Source organism: Neopsephotus bourkii, unplaced genomic scaffold (assembly GCF_033783945.1).
Source record: "Neopsephotus bourkii isolate Nb327-2 ecotype Australia unplaced genomic scaffold, CSIRO-AGI_Nbou_v1 NB_951, whole genome shotgun sequence".
Taxonomy (NCBI): domain Eukaryota; kingdom Metazoa; phylum Chordata; class Aves; order Psittaciformes; family Psittacidae; genus Neopsephotus; species Neopsephotus bourkii.
The window spans coordinates 2,030,350-2,055,802 of NW_026901445.1; the positions used below are offsets into that span (position 1 = coordinate 2,030,350).

The 25,453-nt window shown below is 44.2% G+C and overlaps 1 protein-coding gene across 1 annotated transcript; it reads left to right on the forward strand.

Annotated features, from left to right (window-relative positions):
- The first annotated feature begins 497 nt into the window (after positions 1-497).
- Positions 498-18,016, forward strand: PKD2L1 (polycystin 2 like 1, transient receptor potential cation channel). Its single transcript, XM_061358772.1, has 15 exons — positions 498-1,130; positions 4,116-4,229; positions 5,566-5,693; positions 6,394-6,650; positions 7,491-7,715; positions 8,070-8,298; positions 8,664-8,834; positions 9,564-9,745; positions 10,559-10,679; positions 11,358-11,456; positions 12,251-12,372; positions 12,686-12,803; positions 13,025-13,161; positions 13,958-14,105; positions 15,109-18,016. Exons 1-15 carry the CDS (start codon positions 836-838, stop codon positions 15,319-15,321), a joined length of 2,559 nt encoding a protein of 852 aa, XP_061214756.1. The 5' UTR covers positions 498-835; the 3' UTR covers positions 15,322-18,016.
- Positions 18,017-25,453: the final 7,437 nt, after the last annotated feature.

Genomic DNA, 25,453 nt, shown 5'->3' on the forward strand with positions numbered 1-25,453 from the left:
CTCGGGCTTTCCTTGGGGCCAGCAGGCACTGCAGGGTGCACACAATTTCTGCAAAAGACCAAAATGAGTTTCAAAAATGAGGGCGAGAAGTTTGCTCCGATTTTTTACTCCTTCTTTAACAGTGAGACACGGAAGAGAATGCTGTGGAAACGCTGACCAGGATCATGTTTTGGGCCAAATCCCAGCTTCTTCCCAAGGTATGTGTGATCTTGGCATAGGAGCCTCACAGGGGCTGGTGCCTGCCCAGGGCACACAGCTGGTGCTCCCTGGTTCTGTGCCTATACAGCTCTGTGTTGCCGCAGCTCCCAGGGAGCGTTTCTGACTCCTCTTTGGTGCCTAATGGAAGCTCAGAACTCCTCTGACCCCTGCAAAGGCTCCCCATCCGGCAGTGCCTGCCTGAGCTTCACCTGGGGCTGATCAGAGCTGCCTGAGGGGCCAGATTAAATCCCAGCCTGCACCCCCCACAAATCAGGGGTAATCTCCTAGCACCCTTCTCTTCTCATGGCAGCATCTGGGGCTGTTATCTCTATTGGGAAGCAGAGAAAGTCTCCAGGATGTGCCAGTGTTCCCAGGACTGCTGTGGTAATAGGGCTGACAGTGGTTCCTAACAACGGGCAGTGCCACCCCTCTGATAGGTGTTACCAGCTGAGCTAGTATAAAAGAGAGAGGGGATGTGTGCTATCTGTGGGAGGCTGTTGGTGTGCCAGCTTCTTGCTTCTAGGGCAGACAAGCTGTTTGGCATTGACTGATTCTCTCTGTTAGCTTCCAACTCCAGCCTGGGCAGGCAGTTTTCACTGTTCCAGTTCAAACGTACTTCTGCTGGCAGTGGCTAGTCATGAGCTTATCTCACCGAAATAGCAGAGCTGGGAGACACTTCAGAGCCTCAGAAGAGCATGAACTGGAGGCAGTGGAGAAGAAAGCCTGGGACAATCCTGTTTACAATGGCTCTCCCTCTGCCTCCTTGAAAATTCAAGCCATCTACAACCCCAAGCCCATTCTGGAGAATCCCTATGAAAACTTTGAAGAGGTGGGGGATCCACTGCCCTACAAGGAAGAGCAAAGTAAAGCTGTGGATGGGAATGCAAGTCCTTTCCTCAAGTGCTGCTTGTACATCTTCAGAGGCATCCGAGGTAAAGATCTGACTTCTCACTAGAAAGGCTTTACTAGTCCTTGGGAAGAGTGATGCTTTAGTGGGGTGTGTGTGTGTGAGTGTGGGGATGGAGGTAGAAACCCTGTGTGACCCAGGAACCTGCTCAACATAGACTAGTATTACTCTAGAGATCATCTTTGGCTGTCTGGGAAGGATCATCCTCATTCCATGTGCCTTGCTGTAGCTCCAGAATCTGTCCTGTTATATTTAGTACAAGGCAGGAGGTGCTTTGTGATGTGCTCAGTTCATGCAGTGAATCTGTTAACAGAGCTTTGGACAGAACTTAGGTGTCCTGAATCCACAGGAGCCATCACTCTGGTGAAACTATTCTGCCTCTATGTGCATTTTCTAAATGGAGTGGTACTGGCCCCTGTGTTACAGTAACTTCAGAACTGATTTAAATATCCACTAGAGAAAATCTAGCCATGTCAGGGTTGAAATGCAGAGGACAGCAGCTTTGTGTCAAGCAAGACTTTGCTTGAAAGAAAGCTGATAGAAAAAGGTGCTAGTTTCCATTTTAAAAGACAAAGGGGAATGAAATATTCTGAAACATTATTAAGAGGCAATTAAAAACCTGGGAGAAAATTAGGTCTTTTGGAAGGATACAGCCCTGGGCAAGAGCATTTGTTGAACAGTTCCTTAGGAGCAGGGAAGACAAAGCAAGAAAGTGTACTTCTTGCAGAAATTATTATTTTCTTGCCAGGGTGTCTTCCTGACATGGAAGGCAAGAACCTTTCTCAGAGCTGTAACAGTACATGTGAGAGAATAGCAGTATAACTTGGTCCTGAACTTCACATACCCTCTATGATCAATTCTTTCTTACTTACCATTGTCACTGCATCTAACACTTAATTCTTATCCACACCACAGCTGGGGCTTCAGAGGCTTCTCCTGACCGAGAAGCAGTGCTGTGTGGAGGTGGTAGGTAATTACAGATTGCTCGGAGGCTGTGTGCTGATTACCTTGTTTTATTCTGATATCCTTTCTTCTAGCCATTGTCTGAGTCTTAAAAAAGGAAAAAAAAAAAGAAAATATGTAACAATGAAATATATAATATTTGTGATATGCAAGGGTTGAAATTGAAGCATGCAAATAAAAATACCTGTCAGGACATGGCAGCATATCTTTCTACGACTGTTTCAGCTGTGTGTCCTGCCACCAGGGACACCTCACACTAGACCATGTCACTCAAGGCTCTGTCCAGCCTGGCCTAGAACACTGCCAGGGATGGAGCATTCACCACTTCTTTGGACAACCTGTTCAGTGCCTCACCACCCTCACAGTAAAGAAATTCTTCCCTATATCTAACCTGAACTTCCCCTGTTTAAGTTTAAACCCATTGCCTCTTGTCCTATCACTACAGTCCCTGATGAAGAGTCCCTCAGGTCCTCCAGCTATAATTTTAGGTAAGTCTCTGAACCAAGTTTTCAAGGACATTTAAGTGTCCCTGAATTTAGGTGTTCCTGAGTACACTTCTACTCCCAAAGCAAAGAAAGCCTGTGCCTCTGTTTTCAAACATGAGGATAGTAGGGGTTCCCTGCCTCATGAAAAAAGCAAATAAAATCTGTTCAAAGACTGTGATGTAGTCATTTAGACATGAAGGGGGTAATTTAAATGTGACCTGAACAGGTGGGTGGGTTGTTTCCCCTGTTTTTCTCCCTTGTAAAGATTCCTGTAGAGCACATGATACTCTCTCCTGCACATGGGATAATCTTGATCTTCTCCAGGGTCTTGTTTTTTTGCTGGTCTGGCATGTCCAGAATAGGCTGCTGGAGTAAGGGTGGATGCTGCAATAGCTGAAGGTGCAAAAAGCTGTATAATCTGTTGAGATGCCAAAGAGCTATTGAAAGATAGGTGTATGTATATGTGCATGGACCTCTATATCACTTTCCATTTCTCCAAAGAAAGAAGTGCTTTTTTCTGTGCCAGGGGTGGCTTCAAACACATGACCTTTCATCATCTTTGATCCTGGCTTGCAGGAAGATGACTCTTCCATACTACCGGGAATGGGCATAAGGGCTGAGCTCTCTAGGAGATGCAAAAATCAGCAAAACTATGGGCATTATTGACATGGCTTCCATCACTAGGCTTTTAAGTGGAAGTTCTTTTGCCTTTCAACTTCAGGAACGTTTCAGAAATCACAACAGAAACCCATTACAAAAAGAACAAACAAATGCACTAATGGTATCAGGCGGTTCATCAAACCCAAAATATTGAGGTTCCTTTTAAAGGAAGCATTTCTCTCTTTTTGATCAACCCTGGTGATGTTTAATGAGTTGCTTTGACTGTGTGAAGAAATCAGACCACTAGCTGGTGCGACTGGCAGAGCTCTATTGGAGTCAGCAGAGTCCCATTGACAGACATCCTGCAGATAATTTTGGCTCTAAATTTTGTACTGAAAATATTGAGTTGGGCTATTTGAGTCTTATGACCTACAAGAAATTTGTGAGAGTTTTTAGGTAAGCAAGGGACAAATATTCGGGGCCTGATGATTCAATACATGCTAAAGAGAGTAATAGCTGTAAAGCTGACATTAGAAGTAGTTCTGCTATAATAGTCCTATCAGAAATTCAGCTGTTGGCACATTGGTGACTGAGATGAAATTTTATGGTTCCAAGAATACTTCTGACAAAGACTGAATTTCTGCAAAGAGTAAGCTGTAAAACAGGCAGGAAAAGATCAGCCCATAATGAATTTAAACAGAAAACTGGAGAGGGATATAGCAAAATAAAAATAGCTGATATATTTCAGTTTGTCAGCCCCCAACCTTTTGTTCGTGCTGGAATAGTTCTTTCTAGAGGTTAACACATTTTTACAGCTCTTAAGTTTTGAAATGAAAAGTGGTTTTGCCTTGAAAAGTGACAAAAATCCAACTCACAACAGTGTTCTTTGGGAACAGGACTTCAGCTTCTCACATGGCCATTGAAAATGACCATTAAACCTCTCCAATTTCTTCTTTACACAGGTCTGTGGGGCACTACGCTGACAGAGAACACAGCTGAAAACAGAGAGCTTTATGTGAAGACCACACTGCGAGAACTGCTGGTCTATATTGTGTTCTTGATGGACATCTGTCTATGTAAGTAGCTGTCATATCTCACAGGTGTCTTTCCTGTGTGCAGCACAAGGTGAATAATGTTTTATTATTAGACTTCATCACTCTGCTGTAGGTGTTAAATTTATTGTACATGCATTCACTGCATCAAGCTGGTGTGTCATTAACCTGCAGAATAGCCTCTGCACACAGAAGTAAAATAACTGACTATTGCTCTAGACCTAATTGATATTGGCTAGGTTTAAGCAGTATTTCTTGATCCACATTATCAGTTCTAGCCATTGACTCCACAGTCCTAGAAGAATCTGGGTCCAGGGTCTTGTCTTAGTTTCATAGCAAACATTCAAGACCCCAGAGAGCAGCTCTAGAAACTTCCTGGGATCAAAGACTCAGAGTTCATAGAGATTTTTCCTCTCTGAGACTGGAGGGGTGGCTGAGGTGATAAAGCAGATGGCAGTTCACACTGTTGTTCTTGGGTGGATTTAATGCATCCCTGTGCTGAATGCTAATGGACTTTGTGTAGGTAGAACAATGGCTGTTTGCTTTGGGGGGAAGGTTCATTCATTATCACAAATGAGCACCTGTAGAATGGGACAGTGAAGAGGGTTATATTTCATGGATCCTACGGCAGGAGAGATAGACAATACTAACAAAAGTTATTGTCACAGTTGCCCAGGGAGACAGTTTTTTCAGTCACTCTTCCTAAAGAACCAAGAGACACACACACATATGTGTGTGATCGCACATTGACTCATCCAGAAGTGGTGGTGAGGGTCTTGAATGTCAGCTGCTTTATTTCCATGGTGTGCTTATAAGAGTAGGACATAATGTTACATGATGGATGTTTTTCTGAAGGAAGGAGCACTGAGGAGTTGAAACAACATATTTGGGGAAGTTAGAGTCTGTTCCTGTTTGAGGTTTCGTGGTAGATGAGAACTTACCTAGAGCTTTTCACTTGGGAAAATGGGGTAGTCTCTATACCTTCATGGATTCACACAAGAAATTCAAAATACAGATCATGGATTTTGCTCTGAAAAAGAAAATTTCTCCTAGAAATTTTGTCGGAGGACAAAAATCATTACCCAGGATGTTGAGTTGCACCATCCAGTGATCCTCTCTTGCTTCTAAACTCTTATAGTCTGTCAATCTGACAGTTTAAATTCTGGAACATGCAACAGATAAGTTCATAAATCCCTAAGAAAATATAAAGTAGTATGATTACTACTTTTCTTCTTTTGTGCCTTGCACAGCTTACCTTTGATGGTATATATTACATGGGAAGTGAATATATAGATATATTTACATCAGGCTCTGATATAGAAGTATAAGGGAAGACCCTTCTCTTGTCCTTCTCTAACAGTGACATATGGAATGACAAGTTCCAATGCCTATTACTACACCAAAGTGATGTCTGAGCTCTTCCTGCAGACTTCTTCGGATGGCCATGTCTCCTTCCAGTCTATTGGCAGCATGGCTGATTTCTGGGTGGTGAGTACAAATTTGTCCTCAGTCTGGTGTCTTAATAACAGGCCTATGTCTGTTTCCATCGGCAATGGTGGGAACAGCATAGTTAACCTGCCTGTAGTTCATGCCTCAGCTGGTCTGATTTATAGATTCCTTATGAAAAAACTGGATTAAAACTTGCACTGACTTTTATCGAAGAGAATAAAGAGGTGAAAAGACGTTTGGTGTCTAGCACATTTAGTCAAAGAACTGTTGAAGGAATAATAGGAGCAACAGTGAATGCTGTTGAGATATTGCAACCACTTATCTCTGACAGTCAGCCAGAAATTGTCACTTATCTTTGTCTTTTTCTGTTGCATTAACAAAGTACAGAGAACTACGTCACTATTGTCTTACCCACACTGTTTCCAGGGCACTGACACATGCCCTTTTGATAATTCACACCTCATGCCAAAGCAGTACTTTGAGATGTCTGCTCACTTAAGTGGAAGTGACAAATAGGCTTGTAAGGGCTCTTGTCTCTTTGTTAGCCCATCAAGGTGCAGCAGCAGTATTACAGGCTCTTCCCTCCTCCCCCTCCTTAGCATACATCCAGCACAAGCTTCCACTACTTTCTATCCTGGGAGGTGGAGAGGGATGAGTCAAGTCTCACTATCTCAAGCCCAGGCTAAGAAAATTCCTCTGATGTGTGGGCTATGAAGTTGTTCTCCTCTCCCTCTTGCAGTATGCACAAGGCCCCCTTCTGGATAACCTTTACTGGACAAAGTGGTACAACAATGAGTCCCTGGCAGCCCACAGCACCCAGTCATACATCTATTATGAGAACCTGCTGCTGGGTGTCCCGCGCATGCGGCAGTTGAAGGTGAAGAACAATTCCTGTGTGGTCCATGATGATTTCAAGGAGGAAATCTCAGGCTGTTATGATGTGTACTCAGAAGACAAGGAGGAAAAGTTCTCCTTTGGGCTCATAAATGGAACTGCGTAAGTACATCTTCTCTTGCTCAGGATTAGAAAATCCAAATTAGTCTCTTCTAGTTCAGATAAGATTTGCTGAGCTGCAGGATGCTAGGGGTGAATTCCTCGCATAAGGCTGGAATTTCCCATGCAGTCAGAGGCAGCAAGTCCTTTTTGTCTGTCACTAAGGCTAAGTGTCTGTTTGAGGAATAGCACAGCAGAATGAGTGGTAGAGTGGAATCTGTTGCAAAAGCCATGAAAAATCCAATAGAGAATTAGTTATAAATTGTTGCCTGTTTTTGAGAGGATGAGGGTAAATAGAGACCTTTGGGACCAGATCTATCAAATGGATGATGCTATCTGTTCCCCTCCTGGATTTCAGGAGCCAGAGAGAAAGAAGTGCATCTCTTATCTTGAAAACCTATTTCTCTATAATCATGTGATGTAGATGAAGTTTCATAACTCTTTGCTTGCTACATGAGTCTTGGCTGTAAATGAGAATTACTCATAAGAAAATACCAGTGCAAGTGTGTTCTAAGCAGAGGGTTGTGTGCAATACGATAGAAGGTGATATAGCAGATCCTGGGAGTAACCTCCATGCAAACAAGACTGTGGCATAGCCAAAAAACCTGCAGTATCTCCCCTTTCATAGTATCACAAATCATGTTTTGTCACTGCTGGGAAGCAGTAGATCAGAAATGTAACAATAATGAAGAACTGATGTAGGCTTAGATCTGAAATAGGGATTGTTAACTCTTTAGTTTAAAAATGCACTGTCCTTGAAAATACAGTCAAATTACACCTGGCTACAAGGTCATATCCAAGCCTGGAGTGGTGATGCCTTTGCCGATGGCTTGTCTGTTGCAGGTGGAGGTACCATTCTGAAGAGGAGCTGGGTGGCTCATCTCACTGGGGAAGACTAACTAGTTACAGTGGGGGAGGATACTACATAGACCTCAAGTTGACCAAAGAAGAGACTGCTGAAGCCCTGCAAGTCTTGAAGGAAAAACTGTGGCTGGATCGGGGAACACGAGTTGTCTTCATTGATTTCTCTGTGTATAATGCAAATATCAACCTGTTCTGTGTTCTGAGGTAAGCCAAGTCCCACTGAAAATTCTTCTGCCTCTTTCTTCTTCCTCAATGCCACAGTTTCTTAAAACACAAATATTTTAGTGTGGTCCACCAAGGGGGTAGGACTGACTGGTTTAAGTAGATATTGTATTGATTAGTAAGACTTGGTCTTCCTGACATAAACAGGCACATTTCACTTTTCACCCTTTTCTATCATGGACAGTGCATCAGCAGAGATAAGGCTACATAAACACAGGCACAGATCTTCCTCTCACAGTTTGGTGGATAGCTCATGCTCAGGTTTGATGCCTCTCATAATTATCTGAGAGCTTTCATTCCCCTGTTTGGAATCATAATTTTCTTGTCCCCTTCAAGGTTAGTGGTTGAGTTTCCAGCCACTGGTGGTGCTATTCCTTCCTGGCAAATCCGGACAGTCAAGCTTATAAGATATGTCAGTGCATGGGACTTTTTCATTGTTGCCTGTGAAATTGTCTTCTGTGTCTTCATCTTCTACTATGTGGTGGAAGAGATTTTGGAGCTGCGTATCCACAAGCTTCAGTACTTCACCAGCATCTGGAACATTCTGGATGTGGTTGTCATTCTGGTGAGAATCCTTGCATGCTTTGTTGGGGGGAGCAATGGCAGTGAGGTATAAGAGCCAAAATAAGTGTAGGAATAGGAAAACTGGTCTAGATAAGACAAGAGCTGGCATGTGGTTTGCTCTACAGCAAATTGAACTAGCAGGGTAAGTGGACACACGGTCTTCTATCAGCTGTTTGGAAATAACCTTTCCATAGAGATGCCTGAGGGGCTGTGAAGTCAGGGCATCACCTGGCACATTATGAATTTATTTGCATCCCCCACCAGTAGACTGCAGTTGTGAAGTGTGATACCAACGAACTTTGTGACATTCTAATTTCTGTGAAAGACATATATACAGTTGTCACTGCAGACTGTTCCTCTTTGCAGCTCTCCATTGTCGCTATTGGGTTTCACATCTTTCGCACTATTGAGGTGAACAGACTGTTGGGAGAGCTGCTAAAACACCCCAACACCTATGCGGACTTCGAGTTCCTGGCATTCTGGCAGACACAGTACAACAATATGAATGCAGTCAACTTATTCTTTGCCTGGATCAAGGTATTCTGTGGTGTCTGGGAGGTGCTAGGCTTCCAGTGTCAGACCTGTTACTCTAGATACCTTTGGGGATGACTCTTCCATCCCTCTGAGTAAATGAGGGTGACAGCTATATAATAGAGGATTTTCCTCAAAGTCATATGCTCTGTTATACAATAATTCCAGACAACTTTTCACATTGCATTCTGAGCACTCTGGAGATAACAGACAGGGACATGAGCACAGATATTGTGGTGTAAAAGTGGTTTTAGAAAAGGCTGGGTACAATGTAACTTCGTCCATCCTGTATGATTTTAGTACTTTGGAGGATAATCTGGCACATTTTCCTTTCATGAGGGCCACCCAGCAACTGGAAATGACTCATCTGCTGGCATAGCCTTTGCATTTCAGCCAAAGCATCTCAGCATAATGGAAAGCCACACTGTGGTTAGGGATCCTTGTTAGCCTCAAAACCTTTGTCCTTATAAGTATATATAGTGTCCTATAGTATTCCCTCTTCGTATGTTCCTTTGACACAGGGAACAAAGTCATATGTTTATGATCGCACAGGAAGATGGTGGCACACCCAGGACAAACATCCTGAGCACTAAGCCACCATTCCCCTAGCCTAGCTGTCATCTTGGTGCTTGAGTACTGTGATGAACCTCTTGTCTTAGTAAGCATGCACCCACATGAAAGACTGACCTAGTTCATGGTGTGGCCTAACTATCTCCCTCTTCTTTCTTCTTACAGATATTCAAGTATATTAGCTTTAACAAAACAATGACCCAGCTCTCCTCCACACTAGCACGTTGTGCCAAAGACATCCTGGGCTTTGCCATTATGTTCTTCATTGTCTTCTTTGCCTATGCCCAGCTGGGTTACCTTCTATTTGGGACGCAAGTGGAAAACTTCAGTACCTTTGTTAAATGCATGTAAGTGTACAAGTTAGAACCACATTTTCATCATTCGTGAAAAGAATTTCAGCTGCTTTCCAACTGCTCTCCAAAGTAAAATCTGCAAATCTGAATGTCAGACACCTGTTGTACCTCAATTCAATAAAGCCACTATAGAGCATTATTGCTCAGTTTCTATTCTGAAGGACCTTCTGTTACCTTCTGATCTGCTGGGGTCAGTAGAATGGTGCTATCTGCCTGTTACTGAGACCCTGTCAAATTTGCGGTTTTATACACCAGCAAATGGCTTTAGGCTTGGTTAGGTTAAACCTCTCTGTAATCCTGGTGGTAAGAACTAAATAGCTCAAAGAGAGTATTTCAAGGTAGTCTCAGAGTGTTGGTTTGTTTGTGTTTTGGTTTTGTTTTTTGTTGTTTGTTTCTTTTTTTGTTTTTGGTTTTGTTGTTTGATTGAGCTTTTTGTTGTTGATTGTCTTATAAACTTGAAAGAGAAGGCTTCCATGAGTCATATGCCTGTATAAGGGAAAATTCAGGTTGTTTTTATTTTGGTTTTATCCCCTGTTTAGAAGAAGAAACCCATGCTTTGGACAACCATGGAAACCATGTTTTATTTTCCAGCTACCTTTTGCTCTACCCACATCAGCTCACTTCACCCCTGAAATACTGTGGGTACATTTGACACACCAGTCGGACTGTGCGACTTAGACCCTGCTCTGGCTTTTGTCTGTGACCATCTGGGCTGCATACAGGTTCTGGGTTCAACTCAGGACTGTCTGAGGATGTAGGATAAAAGTATGTGCCTTTGGGTGACCTTGTGCTCTTTCTCTCCTCCAGTTTCACCCAGTTTCGGATCATTCTTGGTGATTTTGACTACAATTCCATTGACAATGCCAACAGGGTCCTTGGACCTATTTACTTCGTCACCTATGTGTTCTTTGTTTTCTTTGTGCTCCTGGTAAGCCCTTGCTGCCCCTGTATTGACAGCAGTGTTTGAGAGACCCCTCCTGACAATCCCCAAATTAGGCACAGTGCAAATTCTTAGAAGGGAAGTTTCTGTTATGATATCTTTGCACTGCAAATAGACCAAAGTAGATGAAGACCCTGTCATTGCAATTGGGGATTTGATGATCAGGGCGATTAAGGGCCAAATTCACGTCCTTCAAGGTGAAGATTAAAACTGACTGGAATACCAGTGGTATTCCAAGCAGTAGCTGAATTCAAGGGGATCAATACAGCTGCTCTGTAGCAGGCAGTGAACAAAGCATGAGGCTTTGTCTCTGGCTTCCTAGGCAGTGGATGCAGAGGGATGCTCATAATGACCAGGTTAAACTCCCAGTGTCAGGAATCCAAATGTAACCTAAGATCTTGCAGGAAAGGCTACCAAAGATGGTATTTAAACTGGGAACAAATGTACCTCCACCCACTCTTTTAACTGCAAGGATCTCCTCCACAGTGAGAAAGTACTGCATGGCTGAAGTGGCATTCCCTTCACCCACTTTATCTTGTCCAAGGGATACTACCTGTGGAAATAGCTCCTTGTTTAACTAAGTCTTGCATATTTCTTGCTGCTTCAGCTGCTGAGGCAGGCAAGATGCCTCATGCTTTTTCATCTCTCTTCTTCCCCTTTTTCTAGAACATGTTTCTAGCCATCATCAATGACACCTACTCAGAAGTCAAAGAGGAGCTTTCGAGCCAGAAGGATGAGCTGCAGCTCTCAGACATTTTGAAGCAGGTGATGAACAGTGAAAGCTGTGCTACTTTCTAGCTAAATCCTGCAGCATTTTCTGGAAGTCCCTCACCTCCATGGAATTTACTAGAAACAGTGGTTTCCACCTCCAAATCCACCTTTTTGGTGCACACAGGAGTCACAATTCCTTTCTCGGATAAATCAAGTTCCCAGATCCTTTGGTAATGGGCAGATGAGAAAGCAGAGGTTTGGTGAATTCCGTTACTTGAGTATGCTGACAATATTTCTGAGATACTTTTCTTCCCTATCTTGGGAAGAAATCCCTATCTTATTTAGGGACTGTCTTGTCTCTAGACAAAGCTCTTTTGGTCCTTCATAGACTGAATAAAATGGCAGGTCCTGTTTTGCTAAGCTGGGCATGTTACAGTGGTGCAAATCTGGTGGGTCACATCTGAATTTCCCATGGGCAAATTCTAGAAAAGGTCCTGAAAGGTCACAACTCTCTTTGCTGTGGGACCAGTATTCTACAAAGAATAATATTTGAGACATTATCTTAAACAGCTGGTGACAGGGAGATCAGATAAAGGGAGAATAGGGAGGAGAAAGGCAGAGAGCAAGCTTTGTCATGGAGACCCTGGCTACCATGTTGGCACCACGTTGAAAGTATGATCCTAGTTTACAGGTGGGGCTCATTCAGCAGTGTTGTATTTTTCTTCTGGAAGGCTTTGAATCTCCCTGTATCATTCAGAATCTGCTCACCATGTTGGATTGTCTGCTCTGCCCTATTTTTTACTGTTATGCCTGCATGATTCTGTGTCTGTTTGCACCTTTGGTAACAGAGCTACAACCGGACACTTATGAGGTTGAAGCTGAAGAAGGAACGGATTTCTGATGTGCAGAAAGCACTGCAGAATGGAACAAAAGAACTAGACTTTGAAGACTTCAAGAACAGCTTGAAGGAGTAAGTGAATCAGCTTGAGGGATGTCTGCTTAGCCCTTTCTCATGCTAATACAGGCAATTTAAATTCTCTGGTTTTCAAGACTGGAAGAGCTAAGATATGGGTGATGGAGGACTCAGAAATATAGTTGTCTTCCCTCACATGTTTAATAACCTGTTCTAAATAGGTTTGCATTACTATCTCTTTCCCATTTGGAAGGTTTAGGTTTGCCACTGGCAGGAGGAAACAACACACTGATTTCAAAAAGGGTGTTCCCATACTGTTAGAGTTTAACAATGTAATTCAGTGCTTTGAGCTTTCTCTATTTTTTTGCAGACTGGGCCATGCAGACCATGAGATCACAGCAGCCTTCTCCCGGTTCGACAAAGATGGCAACCTCATCCTTGACGAAGAGGAGCAGCAGCAGATGAAGCATGACCTAGAGGCAAAAAGGGTAAAAAAAGGGGCAAGGAAAGAAAGCTATTTGGTAGAGATCACTCCAGAGTGGCCTCAGAATCCTTGGGTTTGTGGTCGAAACTAAGCAGACAACTCAAATACAGCTCCAGCTCTGCCTGGTGGCAGCTGAGTTTATCATTGCCTGTGAAGCTCTGTTATTCACAGTGAAGCTGGCACAGAGCTAGTTTCCAGCTTTGCAAGAGTTTCTTTATCTTTTAGGTTGCTCTGAATACAGAGATTAAAAATTTGGGGAAATCCTATGGTGACAACAACCTGGATGAGAATCTGACCTGTATGGAAGCAAGGAATAACCACGTCAATAAGGCCAGCTGGGTCTCCAAGCAAGAGTTCCAAGTGTATGTGTGTGCTGGCGGTACTTCAATCCCCCTGCAATGACGGGTTTGATTCCCTGCTGCTTCCTTCCCTGATGTAACTGTTTGCATTGATACTGAGCAGTTTCAATATGGTCTTGTCCTTTATTATCTTGCCCACGTGTAAATGAGCAGGTCAGGAGAGAGCTGGGACAGTTCTGGCACTGTAATTTGCTTGTTTGCATAAAAGATCAAGTTAAGAAATTTTGCTTTTTGCCTCTCGAATAATCTCTGCAGCCACCAGCTGGCTGCAGGCAATATGCTGTCATGTTTCAGCTCAGAAGGTAGTCCAGAAAGCTGGGCCAGGGGAAGTTGATGCCTCTACAGAAGGTCCTATGGGAGTATATATCCTTGATTTATAGCCTAGTAGACCTTCATCATTCAGGTCTTGAGAGTAACACTTGGCTGTTTCTTCCACAGGAGGAACATTGCATAAATACAGCACAGAGAATCAGGAGAACCTGATTCTGCTGCTGAGAAACACAGACCAATACACACAGGGCCATATCAAAGGAGAGGCATGTGTAATATTTAATAATGGGGTTATACTGTGGCTGGACAGAGATCCAGACTGGTTGGAATCCATTCTAAGCAGCACCACTAATTACAGATAAACACACAGTATAGAGGGAGTTACATCTTCAGTGGATATAAATCAATTATCTGATGTAGAGCATTCAGTCCTCTTTGAGGTCTGATTCATTATCCGTGAAATGTACACAGCAAATCTTACTGTCCATTACAATAAAAAACTTGCAAATGATCTTCATGTCTCCCCCAGACTCCTGCAACGTGTGCTACAGCTGGAACAGTCCATAAACAGCATTGGCTCCAAGATTGATGCAGTGGTGAGCAAGCTTGAAGTTCTGGAGAGAAACAAGCTGATGAGAAAGGACCCGCTGGGCAAACCACTGGATAATGTTACCAAGGTTGGTAGCTCTCCACCATGCACTTGAACCAGCTTCAGGACAGGTGACCAGCTCTGTTGTGTGAAAGGGCCTGGTATCATCTTTGCTTTCCCAATCCCCATTAACATAAGACAGAAAGGGTTGGGCTGGGTCAGCATTTTGCATGATCAAGCCTTTCCTGTTCAAGCAAAGTGATACAAAACCTCTTGTTTTCATGTCCCCCCCAGTTAATCATGGAACCTTTCAATACACTTTCTAGCTCCTCTCAGGCCAAGCTCATTTCTGTGGCAGTCAATGCAATTCACTTGTCTTCAGTTACTTTGTACCTGCTTATCCTCAGGCATAAAGCAAGCTAAATAACTATACTGTCCTTCCCAGAAACAGCAGCTCATGACAGTGTTGTGGACTGTGATCTTAACATCTTGCCTGTGGATTATTTATCACACATGATGGAAGAGATTGTTAGCGGTGTACCATAGCATCTCATTACAGAATTGTAACTTTTGCCAAAGACTGCCTAGTCCGGAGAACCAGTTATTTTGGGTCTTCAGCTTTAAAATGCAAGGCAGCAAGACACATGGGAGTCGTGTCATTACTTCATGTTTTTATGGCTTTGAGAACACACAAACAGCACAAAGTGACCTAGCTGAGTCAGAAAGAAGCCTCTCTTTTGCAAAGTAGTCTTGTGATCCCTTCCCATCTGAAAGAGTTTTTCTGGGGGGCGGGGGGCCCTACTTCTCATGGGAACATGCCTGAAAGCTTATTTGAGTGCTTGCATATTTGCTTTCTGTAGAGATTCTCATAGAGGGTGAAAAGGGATGAATATTTCCTTGTTTGTTTAACACTTTAATGTGCATTCATCAGTGTATTGCAGCAAACAGTATACTGGATCTTTAATAGACAGGCAGGCTTGCACTAATTTCTGGAAGAATGTGGAAAGATATTTAAGTGCATCTCTCTCCTGGAGTTCTGCTAGACTTCTTGGTATCTTACTGACATTGCAGGTCACTCTTTTGGTTCACAGGGGGAAGAGCCCAGTCAGAAAGAGCTGCTCCCCCAGAGCCTAGACCAACTAGGGAAAGAAGCAGCGGAAGGCTGGGAGATGGAGCACATACGGGGAAACAACCTGAGTGGTGAATCTTACCAAAAACGGGTCTATCCCACCCTGCCCAGGTCAAGTGTGCTGGAGTCTCAGGTGCCCAAGAACAGCCAGCCACAGTCCGCTGTGCTCTTCTAGCAAAAACGCCAGTGCTCTCAGTCTGGCTCACACAGTAGTAAGTCACTGTCAGTTGTTTCCCACTGTTAGAATAATCCAGACAGCTGGACGCAGACAGCACTGTTGCCAGGAACTCGTGATCTGAAAAATCGGGGATGCTCTTTTCTCAGTGTAATGGTGTATGATGCCACAGAGATAGAACTGCTGCCTCTCTCCACCCCCTGTATCTCTGGAGTAGGTGGAAATTTGGAACCAAGTGATGTACTAAGTTTTTGCCTCTGAACAGGCCAACACAAAGCCTTTTATCTATTCTTTCCTGAAAAGTAGAAACCCCAGAACTCTGAACATCTGTGTCCAGAGTGGCATCCTGCAACTTGTTCCCAAAACACACACAATTGTCTGCAGGACAAAAATGTGGTTATCATATAAACAAAGCAGAATATAATCGTTAGTGTGAGATGGAAGGGGAAAGTTCAGTTGTTTGTGTCTACCTTTGTTCTGCTGCAGTTTGTTTCCAGATGCTTTGGTAACCCTCTCTGTACCTTAGATTCAGATGCTGAGGAAAGAGTATACTAACACCTAAGTGCGGATAACTAAAATGAGAGTTGACTCCCAAGTGTCACTGGGAGGAGATCTGAATTGTTACTGATAGAGCCCTAGGTCCCTGGTTAGAGAACAGATTTCTGCTTATATGGTTTCTAACACAGCTGTTGACACTAAAAAATCTCTTTATGTTGTCTGTTTTCACACTCTCTGAATTGCGTTTTGAAGTTGAGATGCTTCTGTTATTTGTCAAGGAATCAATCTGGTTTGCAGTTGTGAGTGCTGACACCATTTCAGCTAAAGAATTTTGTGCAAATGAGATGAACATCAGTTTTTCAACCACATGCAAAAATACTTCTTTCCCAGGCATTTTTCACTTTGTTGAGATTTTTCTTGTAGCTGGCACAGACCATTGCTGCTATTACAAGACTACTGTAAATGTGTTTCAAATATCTTAATTACTGGTACTCCACAATAGTTAACCTCAAATAGGCTCTCTAGGCTTAAAGCCAATAGAAAAGTGAGTTGTATCAGACCACTGCTTACAACTTTCATTACTGCTACGCTGTTTAGTGTGCTATGCAGTGCAGTGATAGGTTTAGTGGGGACCTTGTACGCTGGCATGTTGTACTGCCACCTTTCTAAGATGGATGTGTTGCTGTGCTGTGGGGAAAGCCTCCCTGGAAATATCTGCAAGACGTTGGGATTATCCCTGTCCCCAGAAAGCCTAGGCTCCAGGGTTGTCACAGCTATGGATATCATTGATGTACTGAAGGGTCATTCACCTATGAGAGCCCAGCAGGAGTTGTGAGACCTTGTCACCCAGCCCACAGGGAGCTTAGATTTCAGCCACGAGCTGTGGGTGCAGGAACAGCACAGGGTCTCATAGCTCCCTTCCCATCTGCTGGTCCCATTGCCGGTGACAAGACTTAGCTGTGAGACATTGCCACGGTTCTTGACTTCCAGTTCTACTAAATTCAGAATTAATCAAGAACTTCTTACCTTTGGCTTTTCCAGCTGAATTCAAAACAATGGTGTTGCTTACTCCTACTCGCATCATTGAAGCTATTGTCTTACTCAGGAGAAAACAGCCTATGTCAAGAGAATTTCCTGAAATAAGCTTTTCTTTTTTTCCCCAAATTTTAATTAAACAGAAAATCCATATGCTAAAGTATAATTGATCACAGGAGCTACGTGCTTTGTAATGGACTTGAAGAGTGCACACAGCCCCCTGCAATTAATCAGTTGGGTGCTTGTGTGTGTTGGAAGGCACAGAGGAAGGTTCTTACTTAAATTCACTTATAAGACCTTTGGATAGGTCCTGGCTCAGTAGCAGACTATGGTTATCAAGGCTTAATAACGAAATAAAAAATATAGGCTGCTCTTCTGAAATCTCTGAAGAAGCGCCTGCCTTTTCCACAGACTCAGAATCTATCAGGTGAGGTCCTGAGTCAGTGTTACTTTATGGTATCAAATACTTGTGATATTGATCTCTAAAGAACTAAGTCTGGCATCATGGAAGAGATCTAAGCAGCAGCTCTCTGCTTCAGGTTGATCCTGTGCTGGTAGAGTCAGTGGAAGATACGTTGTTGGCTGAGCCTCAGCTCCTTAATGTAGCAACAACTACTGTGAGGACAACAGGATCTTAAATGGGTCCTGGCAAGAAAATGAAGGTGAAAATGATTATCTGTAAGGCCTGGCTTTATAAAACCTCAGATTTCTCACAGGGAGAGTGTTGGTTGTTCTGCTTAACAGAAAGGTGGCACAAGACCTCCCTCTTTACATTGCGCAGTATTTCTGTTCCCCTCCTGAGCTATGCCAGAAACTCATGAGACCAGCCCTATGGATAACTGGTATGTACCTGTGCCTGAATTAATGTCTTCTCTCTTACTCGAACATACATCTCCATGCAACTGTTTCCTCTGTTTCTTTTCAACACACTGTCATGTTTATGGTATGTCCTAGAGTAGGCCAAGGAAATTACTTTTTCCCAGCAAATGCTTGTGTATAACTGTCAATTGTGTCTTCAAGCTGATTGAGAAATAACATAAATACACTGAATGGTAAGTTCATACAGCTTCTATATTTAAATGTGTGTTGTCAGACCTCCCATTGGGAGCTGGTGTTTAGATGATATGTGTCTGATGGGGAAATTAAAGTATTCTTGCCATGATAGTATGTGTATGACTGTGTTTTGTTCCAATTTGCAGAGGCTAACCTTCCAAACTGCAGTGTCATTGCTCTGCCTTGAGGTGGTTAAATTTTCAGGAGGAGGTTTGGAAAAGTATAAGATGCTCTGAAGAGGTATCACGATCATGGTTACTTGTGTTGGCAGTCATAGTGGCTGGGGTCTGAGCTCCATTTTGATAGGTATATGCTTTAAAGGAGAGGCTGCCTTAAAGTGCTCTCAGATCCAGCCAATGGGGGAAGAAGGCAGTGCCCTAACCACAGTGTCGAAGCACAAGTACGGCACAGACAGATTCATTGGTATGTGTGGGCAGTGGCATGGCAGAGATGTCTGAAAGCAGGCCCAGGCATCAGCAACGGGCAGCCCCAGCCAGCTACAGCCATGAGCTGGAAAGCTCCCAGCAGCATCTCTTCTCACTGTCCCTCTTAAGTATGCGACACATTTGTTTCAACAGTGAGCAAGCCTAACTTTTCATGTTTAAAAGGAAGGTGTAAATCCCCAGACCTCTCACAAACATAGGCAAGCTTCTAGTTACCTTATTAACTGTGTTTAGTTTACCAGTAGATGTCAGTCAGCACCACTCACAACCCTTCACACCTATAGCCCTCCTCTGTTCCGTTTTCAACAAGCTCAGTAGCAAGTATCCCATTTGTTTTACTGAGAGAACTGAGACAAGTAGAATTACTTTCTCAGTAGCAAAAAGAAGCAGTGTCCAAGGTTTCCAAAACATACTTTATGATACTAGATCCTCCCACTTGTGTATGTGATGCAAACTTTGTCCATCTCTGGCAGGTCACAGTTCTTCTTTCTCCAACCTGTAAACAAGGTGAGTATCGTGTTCACTCATTTTTTATGGCCTTGTGAAAAAAGTGTTTAACAAGTCCTAGTATTAGCCTACAGCTGCTGTTGATGGGTCAGCTCTTTAGCACAACAAGTTGTTGGCTTGAGAGGGCCCTGTCCCTGCCTCTTCTACAACCATATAACAGCAGGAGCCACTTATAAAAGGAGCAGTATCAGGGAACAACTACCAGTATTCACAGAGTTTATCAGTAACTAGGGAAAAGGGAGGGGAGAAGCCATCATTACCTGATAAGCCTGCTGATTGCAAGCTAATAAAGTGCCATGCCATCCTTTTGCTGGTCACGAAAACCTTAATTCGGGGCCTCCAAACCTGAAGGCAAGGAGCCTGTTTCTGGGAGAGCAGTTGCTGGATTCAGCCCTCCTCCTGAGCTCAGAGGCCAAGGGATGTGTTAAAATGAATATGCCAGGGTTTGGAAAGAGGTGGCCGAATTCAGTACTTGAGGAACTGACTAAGAAGCCCTGCTCATGTCCTGGTTTCAGAGGTGGCAGATGCCAGGCATAGCCCATTGCCAGTCAGCCATGCTGCGCTCATGCCAGATACTCAGGTGGCAGAAGGGTGGCAGCCCCTTGGTGCACTGAGCTAAGGGCCAGCTTGTGGAGTGCTGAAGGAGGAATGCAAAGGCTCAGCTGAGAAAACAATGTGGCTGTTCGGGTGATGGGTCTCCAGCCTGGGGTCACACCAGGCTTTCCTGAGGTGTGCCACAGCAAGTTAACAATTGAGCCCATGTGCCTGGCAGCGATAGGGCTCTTCAGCACAGGATCTCCCAAACAGCTCTGGATGGTGCTGTATCCTGGCCACTGCTGTCCCCAGAAGATATCAGTTATTTGTCTGCTGGCATGCTCATCTCCAGGTGCCAGGAGGCACAGCAGCCTAAGAAGCACCATGCAAGGCAGGAGCTTGAAGCCAGCTGTGCTTGTGCTGCCTGAGAAAGGGCTGGGAAGCCATCCCAAGTGATCATTTTCATTAGATGTGCAGATGTGCAACTTTATTTTAAACCAGAACTGACCGCACTCACTTCTGTTTTCTTACCTGCATACTCATGAATACCAAAAGACATAATCAAATGGACTGTTTAGCATTTGGGCACCAAGGCCTGTGTCTGGGTGCTGTGGTCAGGGGTCCTTGTGATGATGCAGATTCTAGTTATTGAGTTCTCATGTCTCCTGTAGTCTGGTGACCATGGGATGGTTTTTCATGTGCCTTTTCATATACCCTGCAGGAGATATGTGTTCAGTTTCTTGTCCTGTCCCTCCTCCATGAGTCATCAAGATTTGTTCATTGTCCTTTCTCCCCCAGTCTGAGTGCCTGGAGCAGCTACCCCTAGATGTGTTGATGTCCTAGTGAGCAGCTAAGATCAGTGCCATCAACACCTGCCACTCCTGGTGTTCCACACCCTTTACTCAGCACCATTCAGACTTACCTTATCTTTTGTATTATGATACTCTGCTCACACTGCCTTTCCCAAATTACTGTCAACTGTCTAATGTCCTAGGACACCTAGCTGACCTTCAGTGGGTTTTGGGTAGCTCTGGGCTCCCTTTGCCCCTTTGCATGTACTAGTCATCTCCATTTGATTGATGGCTTGGCTTCAGGAGCGAAGATTTGGGAAGGGCTTTAACCACGCTTACTACAAGCACAATGACCAAGGGCATGTGGGATAGGCAAATCTGGTTGGAAAAAAAGGATGCTTAGGCAATCAGGGAGTGTCCGACCAGGACTGTCATCTCGTGGGCAATCTCCAGCTACCCATGCGCTGGCCCGCCCATACACAAGGTTGGATCTTGCAGCGTCCCATGCACCTTGTCACCTACTGATTTGACCCTCACCAGTCCATTCAGACAAGTGAGAGTAAGCCCTTCCAGCCTGCGCAGTGGATTTTTTAGGTGAGGCGCAGTTTGCACAGAACTGGCCCCACCCTTTACACCTGAGGTTTGGCTGCCACGGCCTGGTTAGCTAGGGCAGTGAGAGCAAAGTCCACGGGTCGTAAGTTTTGTAAGAGTGTCCTTCTCCTCGACGGAAGGCCTTACAAGGCTAGACGAGCTCCATCAGCCCGGGTTTGAAGATAGGAGTTTTCCTATGAGGAAGGCCTGTCTTCATCTCCACTTACACTGCAGTTTACAAACTAGGAGAGAAAAAATCAGGTCTGGAGAGGAGCAGAACAGCACTGGCAAAGAAAAATTAAGATGTCCTGGCCAAAACAAACACCAGGCTTGGTGTTAGCTCTAGTGAAATAGCTAAATATTGAGATGTTCCTGGTATCCAGTGGAACATAACCAGTCAGGCCATCTGGAAGGTGAGTGCAAAGAGCTCCTCTGTTATGCAACCAGGTGCTTCCTTTTCATTCTCCCCTTCATCTACATTACCACTTGCATCTTCAAGACCAGTCTGACTAGGCTAATCTGGCCTTTGGGTTCTCTGGTACCACTTTCTATTGGGTGATTCCCTGCCTTTCTGCTTCAGTTTCACTATTGGTGAATGTGATTTTCCCTCAGTCTGTATCAGAGTAGGGGATAGCTGAGATTTGTGACCTTTTTCACTTTTTCTTTCACCTGATGTGATGCTCCGCTGTGTGCTGGAAGGGAGTGGCATGGTGGTTGTCTGCCAAAGTCATATAGCACTGTTACGCACCTAGGGAGGCACAAGGGAAAGGGGAAGTTACAGACAAGAGAGAGCTATTTTCTTATCTCTCTTTCTCCAGAATACAAGCTATTTACTGTCACACTATCTCGCATTCTGCTGTTGTGCAGTATCCCTTTGGGGAAGGACACTGAGACTCTGGGTGTACAGCATCTGCTGCAAAACAGTTTGAATCTTTTGGCATCTGCCACAACAAATACCAGTGGCAGCAGCTCTGGCCTTGGAAGTGGATAAAAGTTAAACAGTTTTTAGGAATAGCTGGTGGGGCAGACTGTACTTCGTTTCTGAAGAAGGAGGTGAAATGTCTACTGGCATTATGCATCTGTTGGCATTATGCATGCCAACATTCATTCTGGAGAGCTGAGTTGGGACAGATAGTCCTAGGTTCTCTGTAACATCGCTAGCAACAGCAACATGGGGCTGTAAATATCTGAGAACATTTATATTTTAGATTTTTAACTACTAAATCATAGAATAGTTAGGGTTGGAAAGGACCTTAAGATCACCTGGTTCCAAACCCCCTGCTGTGGGCAGGGACACCTCATACGAGACCAAGTTGCTCAAGTTCGCATGGAATCTGGCCTTGAACACTGCCAGGATGGAACATTCACAACTTCCCTTGGCAACCTGTTCCAGTATCTCACCACCCTCACAGTAAGAACTTCTTTATAGCTAACCTAAATCTCCTCTGAGATCTAGAACTGAAGAAGCACTGGTGGTTTAGATATGCTAGATACTTTAGAGTACAGTTATTTTATATCCCTGTCTGATCACTTGTTTTGCCCCAATAACACCCCTGTGTAGTTCTATTGATCTTACAGTTTAGCTATTCACGATTTCTGTCAGTCAAGCCCATGGTATCTCAGTGTAGCACACTGGTTAAACATTGATATAATTTACTCTTAGAATTGCTTTAATCCTTTCTTATCTTCAACCAGTTACTGATTTAGTGCTACCTTGAATTCAGATAATGGACTAAATGATTAACAAAACTTAACAAAGTCAGATTTCTTCTGCATGATCTGCAAGCCTTGCAAAAGCAAAATCCTCAAGGCAAGAAGCACTTTAACCAAGTAAGGGAGTTAAGTCAGCTTGAGCTTTGACAGGGTGAGCAATCAGGGTGAAAAAGGCATGCTGAGATTTTTTCTTGCACCTAGGGTGGTGACTTTGTGAATACAACAGATCAGCACGTGTACACATCTGTAGAGGGTGTGTCTTTTAGAATGGTTTGCTGGAGCTTTTGGAAAAGAAGAGCTACAAAATATCTCTCACTTACGCACTGTGCCTGATACTGCTGTCTTCTTCATTGATCTCAGAGCTGCTTTTGTGCAGGGAGCTTTGGTATCTGCTTGTTCAGTAGAAAAGGCAATAGTACTCATCAACATTCAGTTCCTCCTGCACATACTTCTCATGCATTCTCTTGCTGGCTCAAGTCCCTGAAATATTTTACAAGTTTTATGAAATTCAGCACAAGGCAGGATTAAAAACCACCCTGGATCTTCAGGGCAATGAAAACAGCATCCTGAAGAAAGCAGTGGAGAAACAAATCTGAAACTTTTGGTCTGGTGATTCTGCTAAACAAAATCATGTCTGACTTGATCAACGGCAGCAAGTCTTGGCTCACATGGAAAACTGGAGTGGAAGGAACCCTCAACACCCCCTTCAAACACATGTTTTTGTGAAGCTGTGCTGCAGGCTGAAGGAAGACTGGAAGAAGGGACCAGAACCTTTTGTGGAGAGTGGAACTTGTGGTCCTCAGTAGCTCCTTATCCATTCTGTGTGCTGAGGCACATGCAGAACATGTCTAGTGTGACCAGAACCTGTTGGGCCAATGCCAGTTGCAGCAAATTGGCTGTAAGTTAGAATTATGCTTTTCAGCAAGACCCCTCGAAGCCTCACTTTTTGCTAGGTCCCTTCCCCCATGCCCAGGACAGTATCATGGTCGCTCCTGCTCTGTGAGCCTGTAAGTGGCAGCCAGATGATAGGTTCAAGGCAGCAGGAGCTAAGGAGCAGGAGCAAAGGCCCCAAACCTGTGCTAGAACCTGCATGAAACCTCCAACATGACCCAGGTTGCTCTTGCCTTGCTACGACAGTGCATCAAGGCAAGACCTATAGCATTATTTGTTTAACATCACCCAGTAAAAGCAACATGGCTTTGAAACTTGCTGGTTGCTGCAGCTTTAGGGTGGGCTAATGACTCTGTTTTCTTTCTGTAAAGGCCACATCCTTTAATCAGAAGTAAAGGCTGACAGTTCACAAGGCAAATGCCCCTCTTCGTGGATGAGCAGCAAAAAGCAGTGCTGGCACCTACCAATCTACAGTGGTGCAGTGAAATGAAAATGGCTCTCCTCAGGCTTGTTACAAGTATTCATTCCTCTTTAAAAAACATGCCCCTGGCATATTTTCTACTGCTGTAGTGGCAAAAACCTTCCTCAGCAATAGTATGAGCTAGATCAACTGGCTAAGTAAAATGGTACAATACTCCCAATGGGGGTGGGAGACAAACAGGCAGAGGATCAAAAAGCCCTTTAAGAAGCCCAGAAGACTGTTGCTTGAAGAATGGGCTGGAGGAAAGCCAGAGACTCCAGCCAGATGCCATAGTTGACAGATCTGGCTCCTCCTCATATCTTGGGTCCCTGTCTCTTTCTTTGCCATCAGGATGTGCTCAGGCACAGGGAGAAGTGTTTTTTCTGTTCCATGAAATGTGGGAGAAGCAGGGCTGTCTCTCAAAATGATCAGCATGAAGGCATCCATCACTTGTGTCTGAGGAGCAGCTGTGCAATTGAAACTAACTGTCAAGAGTAATCTGAACCTTTGTGTTTCCTTTAGCTCGCTGGTCTTCTGCACCACTGTGCAGGCACTATGCGGAGCAGCAAGTTCATGACTCAGAAAATGCTCACCTCTGTTCCCAGGCATACAGGCGCTTTTTCCTCACTGTCCCATGCACATGACAAGAGGATTGTCACTGCAGCACATTGAGGGGTAGTGAGTATTTAGAGTTGAAATATGCTTGGAGACAGAGAGATGTACATGCTTGGTGAAATACTAGGGCAAAAGCCGTCTGTAACTAGGGCAAAATTCTTCTGTGTAGGCAGATCTTCCTCGAAAGAGGAAGTTAAATCACGAATGAAATATGAACTCAAGTCCACTTCTGACCCACAGGGTGACTGAAGATAACATTCAGCAAGCCTGAGCCTTGGGTGTACCTATGGCATGACTTGCTCTCCTGACAGATCTCTAGGGCTATTTTGTCCCACCTGCTGTGGACTCCTGTCAGCCCTGTAGAGAGCGATGCAGGTGCACTCGATGCAATTGTCTTCTGCCCAGTGCATCAATTGCATCGACTGCATCAGCATGCCTGGAAGGAGGGAGATGTTGGGAAGAGGATAGGTCAACCTTTGTAGTTATTTGTATTGATTGGGTAGCTAGAGGCAGCTTAGCTGAGCCTTAAATTGATCTAGCAAGAGGTGTTAGGAAAAAAAGTAATGCTGCACAGGACTGCAGAGGGTAGTGAAAGCAGAGGCAATTATTATGGTGACTTGACAGCTCTGTTATAAATCATGTTTATAAACCTTAGAAGAGGGCTTTTCCTGCATTCACAACACCAAGGAGTCTGGGGAGAGTCAGCTTATTTATAAAGACAATAGTGCTTGAGAACAGGAGGCTTAAGAAGTCTTGACAACAAACTGAAGGAAATCCGACCTTCCTGCTTTCACACATTCTCCTATCTGGGTACACATGGTGGCACAGAGAGGCAGCCAGATAGACCACAGGTAACCCTGGTGGGCTGCCATGGCCCCATGACCCAGCAGGGAACCACCTGCGGAGCACACTGCCTCTGAAGGTGTGAGATCAGGGTGGTAGGAGCAGTGTCACCCTTGGAGGCGATCCCATGACCAGCTCCTGGGCTTGATGACCTTTCT

Bases quoted from the DNA above. Each gene is read 5' to 3' on its own strand.
- PKD2L1 (XM_061358772.1), top strand. From the start codon at position 836: ATGAGCTTATCTCACCGAAATAGCAGAGCTGGGAGACACTTCAGAGCC. The intron at 6,651-7,490 runs GTAAGTACATCT...TGTCTGTTGCAG, and splicing joins GGGCTCATAAATGGAACTGC to GTGGAGGTACCATTCTGAAG. The intron at 14,106-15,108 runs GTTGGTAGCTCT...TTTGGTTCACAG, and splicing joins CACTGGATAATGTTACCAAG to GGGGAAGAGCCCAGTCAGAA.